At 33.2% G+C, this 8,219-nt stretch overlaps 1 protein-coding gene across 1 annotated transcript in view; it reads right to left on the reverse strand.

The window, feature by feature from the left end:
• Positions 1–6,832: 6,832 nt before the first annotated feature.
• Positions 6,833–8,219, reverse strand: part of LOC111089261 (protein piccolo-like) — a 7,181-nt gene continuing 5,794 nt past the window's right edge. The window contains exons 4-5 of the mRNA XM_022401425.1: positions 7,460–7,592; positions 6,833–7,040 (exon numbers count right to left, since the gene is read on the reverse strand). Of these exons, the coding sequence (XP_022257133.1) occupies positions 7,489–7,592 (104 nt within the window). The 3' untranslated portion in view covers positions 6,833–7,040; positions 7,460–7,488. The remainder of the gene's footprint in view (positions 7,041–7,459; positions 7,593–8,219) is intronic.

Here is an 8,219-nt window from a genome sequence, read left to right on the forward strand (position 1 = left end):
GGAAACCAATATTAAACTCTAACGGTGACTGAAACCAGTGACAAACCTACTAACACTGACTGAAACCAATATCAAACCCACTAACACTGACTGAAACCAATACCAACTCACTAATAGTGACTGAAACCAATGTCAACTCACTAATAGTGACATAAACCAATATCAAACCCTTTAATACTGACTGAAACCAATACCAACCCACTAATAGTGACTGAAATCAATATAAGACCCTCTAATAGTGACTGAAGCCAATATCAAACCCACTGACACTGATTGAAGCCAATTACAAACCCACTAACACTCACTGAAGCCAATTAAGAACCCACTTATAGTAACTGAAACCAATATCAAACTCACTAACATTGAACGAAATCAATACCAACCCACTTATAGTAACTGAAACCAATATCAAACCCACTAACACTGACAGAAGCCAATTACAAACCCACTAACACTCACTGAAACCAATATAAGACCCTCTAATAGTGACTGAAGCCAATATCAAACCCACTAACACTCACTGAAGCTAATTACAAAACCACTAACACTCACTGAAGCCAATTAAGAACCCACTAATAGTGACTGAAGCTAATTACAAAACCACTAACACTCACTGAAGCCAATTAAGAACCCACTAATAGTGACTGAAACCAATATAAGACCCTCTAATAGTGACTGAAGCCAATTACAAACCCACTAACACTCACTGAAACCAATATAAGACCCTCTAATACTGACTGAAGCCAATTACAAACCCACTAACACTCACTGAAACCAATATAAGACCCTCTAATACTGACTGAAGCCAATTACAAACCCACTAACACTCACTGAAGCCAATTAAGAACCCACTTATAGTGACTGAAACCAATATCAATCCCTCTAGCCTATTCTTTCGTATGATGATAACCTAAAGTAGTAGGTTCAACAACAACAAAAGTTAACACCAGAAAGTAACCCTAGAAAAAGCTCTCTTTCCACAAATGCTTGGATTTTCTTTTTTGTTGTCTACTTCGCTAAGTATTTACAGCGATGTCAACGCTTATAACAACCAATTAGATAATTCATCAAATAATTCAGAAAAACAACCTGCGGCGTCATAGTTAAGATCTCGTGCAACGTTTAGCAAGTTAAGTCATTTCTTCGACATCGTTGAAATGGAATAAAACACACAAAAAATCAGGTGAGAAAGAACAACCTTAGACTAGTATGACACTGGTTTCGTTGAAAACAGTAAAATCTTCCATTGATGAGAGGTAATAAAAACCAAAATTAATAATCATAATTACACATACAAGTAACCTTGTTTTACTGTCTAATTGTAACGTCGTTCGAACAAATGAAAATATTTTGTAACTGAATGACAAAAGTCTAAACAAAACACAAATTAAACGTTTCCTAATATTTAAATGTGTAAAATAGCAGAGTAAAATTGACTTGAAGTTGGTCATATTTTCGATATCGTCATTATAATAACCTGGCCAAAATGTAGATCATGTCCTCAAACTTATGGCGGCAATATTTATTTATTTAATTAAAAACATCTGAAAATTAACCAATGAAAACATTTCTGATTTGTAACTGTAATGAAATTGCATTTTTATTAAATGTTTTAACAGTTGAACAAAGAAAAAAACTTTGGCTGGTGAAACGTGATCGTTTCTAAAATAACAAGTATGTTAAAACACCACAATAAAACTAAAAGACGTCATCAGCAACTGCGCACAACAGACAAGGTTATTTGAAATGTTATTATACATTCTTCGTACCAAAATCCCGTAATGGGCACGCTAAGAATGATGTGACTAAATCTTTATCTGTCTTAAAGAAATAAACCTAAAGAAATAAAGTTAATTACTGGTCAAATACAACACTCATTCTACATTTTATTTAACACATTTTTCATATCAAGCTCAAATGCTAGAAAACATAAAATATTAATTTCAAATACTTTATCGGGTTCTTTATCCATCAGATAAACAGCCAAACTATCCTATTTTGCCTCCAATAACCACACGCCAGATATACAGGGTTAAGGCTATTATTTAGTAAATCAGGATAAGCTGGGTAAGAATAATTTCATCCTCTTGGGGTAGAGGGAGGGGGGTAATTCTCCTTGAAGAGTGAAGTATTATTCTTTACTCTTGAATCAGAAATAGACTAATAATTTCACTAGGCCTAGGCTCGAGTAAAAATCATACAATTCACGCTGATGTAGTGGAGTGATATACAATATAAAAACATGTAGATTTCACTCCTTTTAAACTCTGAATTTAAGGTGATTAGATCAACTTTGTATAAAACAAAAATTGACTTTTTTTAGAGTGAAATTCCACTCATACATTTAGTGTGTATTATAAGTCCCCTGTAAAGGCACAACAATGACCACCTAATTTGTAACCCTTCATCTGGCGCATAGCATATTGAGAACATTAGCTCTGTTGTATGATTTAAAATGATTCAAGATATCTCGTGTTCATTAAATAAAAAAAAAAAACGTTATCTAATACAGTGGTTCTCAAGCTGTGGGGGGCGACACCTTCAAGCGAGGGGTAGTGAACGTATCATGGGGGAAGGTGAGAAGGTTCACACACACGCACACAAGCTGTGGGGGCGACCTTCAAGCGAGGGGTAGTGAACGTATCATGGGGGAAGGTTCACACACACAAATAATGATTAGCGTACACTTCTTTATCTGCGTTTGTAATATAAAGCAAATCTTACTGCTGGCGCTCCTGGCATATCAAAACTTCTAGATGGCGCTATATGTATGAATGCTGCCTTTTTTTTTCTATCTCTTATTTAGCGCGTGTGATATTAGACAAAGTCCTTTTTCATCTGATGTAGTAAGTCGTTTAGAAAGCCCCGGATTGAACTGTTCTGTTCTAATGAATAGCCCCACCCTTCTTACTAGTAGGTAAACATAGCAACAATATGGTATCGAAACCCGGTTTTTAGCATTATAAGCTTTCAAACTTACCGCTGGTCCTCTGGGAGACGTCCCATATAAAATTCACATTACCGTATGTCTAAACCTGTTTCGCTCTAACGGTTTTAACTTTTAGTGATAGTGGATTTTAACCGCTATTATGTACGTGGGTTTGTATGGATGGACAAGAGAAAGGTGATCGTTGTCTAAAGAAGCTTGAGAACTAACGATAAATATTTACTACATTATTCTGTCATTTGAAAATATTTCTATACAAGGTTAATATTCTATTTAACTTATATTATTGTTTGATTGGTAAATTTGTAATATATAAGGTTAATATTCTATTTAACTTATATTATTGTTTGATTGGTAAATTTATAATATATAAGGTTAATATTCTATTTAACTTATATTATTGTTTGATTGGTAAATTTGTAATATATAAGGTTAATATTTTATTTAACTTATATTATTGTTTTATTGGTAAATTTGTAATATATAGGTTAATATTCTATCTAACTTATATTATTGTTTGATTGGTAAATTTGTAATATATAAGGTTAATATTCTATTTAACTTATATTATTGTTTGATTTGTAAATTTGTAATATATAGGTTAATATTCTATTTAACTTATATTATTGTTTGATTGGTAAATTTGTAATATATAAGGTTAATATTCTATTTAACTTATATTATTGTTTGATTAGTAGATTTGTAATATATAAGGTTAATATTCTATTTAACTTATATTATTGTTTGATTGGTAAATTTTTTATATTTAAGGTTAATATTCTATTTAACTTATATTATTGTTTGATTGGTAAATTTTTAAGGTTAATATTCTATTTAACTTATATTATTGTTTGATTGGTAATTTTTTTATATTTAAGGTTAATATTCTATTTAACTTATATTATTGTTTGATTGGTAATTTTTTATATTTAATGTTAATATTCTATTTAAATTGATAAATTGGTAAATTTTTAATATTTAAGACGGATTCCCGTCTCTACAGTTTTTCAATTCTACGTTTTTACATCCAATTTATATCAGCAATTTTCATTATTTATAGTACTGTCTACAACATTCAAAAGAGGGCGGTACTACGAAAGGTCGTTTGTTGTTAAGCCTAAAGCTACATGAATGGGCTGGTTATCATTTCTGTATTCACTGCGGGTATCGAAACTCGATTTTTAACGTGATAAGTCCTCAGACATACGGAGATGGAAATAAGAGGTAGTAAATTTTATCTTTCATACAAAACTGGTACACAATACAGAACGAACACAGGATATGTCTTACTTCTCAGGGAGTTTTCTACTCCTTTTAATTCAAATATGAGCATCAACGTAAACAACTAGCACCATAAACTTGAAGAGAGTCCATATGCATAGATGTTTTCTAAAGAAATATATATTTTAATAAAGTAAATCAAAACCTATTATATTTGGCACATATAACAATAAAATTAGTAACCTTATTTTAACTTTTTTGTTCGAAACGTTCGTTCCACGTATTTTTATGTCGCTAGTCAGATCCACAGACATGGGCACAAATCGCGTGGTTAAGCTCTAAATATACAATAACAATGATACGTGTAACACTAACATACAGCAACTGACCCCTAGTGACAAAGAACCTGAAAATATACGATACACAATATTATCAAAAGTTGTCTTCAGAATGATAATTACATTCAACTAACTTTAACTGTGTAGTCGTCACGTGATGGTGTTGCAGGTAGACTGAAAAAGTTTAAAACCTCTGATCCGAACAACTTACTTTCAAGAAAGAACACCAAGCAGTTGACTTTTCGCAATTCTTTTCCATAAAAATGAACCTCTAAAAATTTTGAATATTACAGGGGAAAGGATATGGCAAACACGTCTGAAAAGACGTCACATTAAAAGTTAAATAAAACATCAAAAGAAAAACAGCTAAATAATAGACGAAACAGCGAGTCAGTTGTACATATAAGATATGAAAAAATAATTTTAAATAATGGAAGAAATCATAGTTTAACAAAGAAAGATACAACTTTAAATCCTTATATAGTAGAAGAAATAATAGTTTAACAAAGAAAGATACAACTTTAAATCCTTATATAGTAGAAGAAATCATAGTTTAACAAAGAAAGATACAACTTTAAGTCCTTATATAGTAGAAGAAATCATAGTTTAACAAAGAAAGATCATCTTTCTTTGTTAAACTATGATTTCTTCTACTATATAAGGATTTAAAGTTGTATCTTTCTTTGTTAAACTATGATTTCTTCTACTATATAAGGATCTAAAGTTGTATATTTCTTTGTTAAACTATGATTTCTTCTACTATATAAGGATTTAAAGTTGTATCTTTCTTTGTTAAACTATGATTTCTTCTACTATATAAGGATCTAAAGTTGTATATTTCTTTGTTAAACTATGATTTCTTCTACTATATAAGGATTTAAAGTTGCCAACTTTAAATCTAAAACATATACGTACTATGGTAGTCGGTTCATTATGAAACAAGAAATATTTGTAAACAGTTTTCATCATGTTTTTCCCAGAGTTAGCACAACAATAACAAGACTTTTGATACAAGCTGAAAAGGGTTTTCAAGAACCATAAGCTCCCTAGGAACTATTCAACGTAAGTTAAAATTGTAAAAGAAAATTACGAGATTTAGTTGAATTACTAGTTTTGGCCCTTTCTTATTGGCTGTTGGTACACACACGTCAGACAAGATTACTTTCGTTTTTCTTCAAGTACTAACATGTTACTAAAACTCGGTAAACTGGTGTCAAAAGTAACGGATTACGACATTTAAGTAATACCTTATTATAATGTATGTAGAGACAGTTTAGATTAGAAAATAATTCGATGCCAAACACGCCGTTCCGGACTCTAAACAGCGAGAAAAGGGGAAAAGCCCGTAAGACCTTGAAAATTTCATCATGATTTTTGATGTTAAGAGTGTTGTAAAGATAGGTTCCACACTGGTTTCTTCTGGGATGTTCTACGTGGAAAAATGACATATACGTCACCACTCGTGTACACTCATGTTGAAGCTGTATACTCCATGGAAGAAGGACATCACAACTCTTGTACACTCATGTTGAAACTGTATACTCCATGGGAGATAGATATCACCACTTTTGTACACTCACATTGAAGGTGTATACTCCATGGAAGACGGACGTCACCACTCTCGTACACTCATGTTGAAGGTGTATACTCCATGGGAGATAGATGTCACCACTCTTGTACACTCATGTTGAAACTGTATACTCCATAGAAGAGATAGATGTCACCACTCTTGTACACTCATGTTGAAGCGGTATACTCCATGGAAGAAGGTCGTCACAACTCTTGTACACTCATGTTGAAACTGTATACTCCATGGGAGATAGATGTCACCACTCTTATACACTCATGTTGAAACTGTATACTCCATGGGAGATAGATATCACCACTTTTGTACACTCACATTGAAGGTGTATACTCCATGGAAGACGGACGTCACCACTCTCGTACACTCATGTTGAAGCTATATACTCCATGGAAGAAGGACGTCACAACTCTTGTACACTCATGTTGAAACTGTATACTCCAATGGAAGACGGATGTCACCACTCTTGTACACTCATGTTGAAACTTCTATCTTCCATGGAGTATACACCTTCAATGTGAGTGTACGAGAGTGGTGACGTCCGTCTTCCATGGAGTATACATCTTCAATGTGAGTGTACGAGAGTGGTGACATCTATCTCCCATGGAGTATACCGTCACCACTCTCGTACACTCATGTTGAAGCTGTATATTCCATGGAAGAATGACGTCACCACTCTTGTAGACTCGCATTGAAACTGTATACTCCATGGAAGAAGAACGTCACAACTCTTATACACTCATGTTGAAACTGTATACTCCATGGAATATGGACGTCACCACTCTTGTACACTCACATTAAAGGTGTATACTCCATGGAAGATAGATGTCACCACTCTTGTACACTCACATTGAAGCTGTATACTCCATAGAAGAGATAGATGTCACCACTCTTGTACACTCACATTGAAGCTGTATACTCCAAGTTAACTTTGAAACATTCTTGATCAGCACTATGTGGTAGAACGTAAACATAACAAAATTAAACACAAGGTGAAGAAAAAGTACCAAAGAACGAATTAACTTTGTGGGGTTTACTAAAATCGTATACTCTTGTTTACTCAAAATAAGTTAGCCTTATAGGTTTCTTCTTGAAATGAAGTAAGGTTTTTACTTTCTGTAAATCACTTACGTTACCGGAAATAGTAGATAAAGACTACAAGAACATTGAGTGATGGAAAAGTTTCAAGTTCATATCTAGTATTTAAGTACATATCCTGTTAACGCCAGAAAGTTGAAGTTAAAAATAAACATCAAGAGCTGAAAATGCTTGTCTTTCTGACAGAAACAAGATGTCTTAGGGTTAACAAACAACGGCTAACAAATTCATTGATCAGTAATTTTACATCAATTTGCATTTTCTGATACTTACCTATCGTATGCGACATTCAGGATTTATTTTTAAAATATGTTACAACCCGCCCCCTTGCAGCCCTGAGGCATGAGTGGATGAGCTGTCAGATTAGTTGTTGGGAACATGGGGACCTTTCTTTGTTGGCTACTCACTGGCTAGGCAGAAGAAAAATGAGTTAATTGATATTCTGACTAACTTTTTATATTCCAATCTTAAAGAATTATTTAACTTCTTCTGTTAAAGTGTTTTAAAAAGCTGCCTCAAGCAACACCAAACTAAACTTGTAGATCTAATTGTAACCAGTTGATTAATCCAATTGATTTATTAGCCACAACTAAAAATCTCTAGAAGAACGTAATTGAACTAAGATGTTTTTATTTTTTTCTCTATTCAGACTTTCGCCAATAATACCAATCTGTCTATGTCGTCAGAAGAACTAAGTTTAAAAGTATCGACACTTTATTGTTACTGAATGAAGGTATCTAACTGACGAATCAGTGTATTACTTTGTTAGGACTAAAATGGTTTTATTAAAGGTTGGTTTGATGAATTTCGCGCAAAGCTAGTGGAGAAATATCTGTGCTAGCCCTCCCTAGGTTTGAAGTGAAAGACTAGAGGGAATGCAGCTATTTAACCCCACCCACTACCACATGCACCATACAAACTGAATATAACAAATGAAAGTCCCAAGGTTACCACAAAACTCCAACTCACATAGTACCAGAAAGTCCCAAGGTTACCACAAAACTCCAACTCACATAGTACCAGAAAGTCCCAA

The sequence above is a fragment of the Limulus polyphemus genome, unplaced genomic scaffold (assembly GCF_000517525.1).
Source record: "Limulus polyphemus unplaced genomic scaffold, Limulus_polyphemus-2.1.2 Scaffold5699, whole genome shotgun sequence".
Taxonomy (NCBI): Eukaryota; Metazoa; Arthropoda; class Merostomata; order Xiphosura; family Limulidae; genus Limulus; species Limulus polyphemus.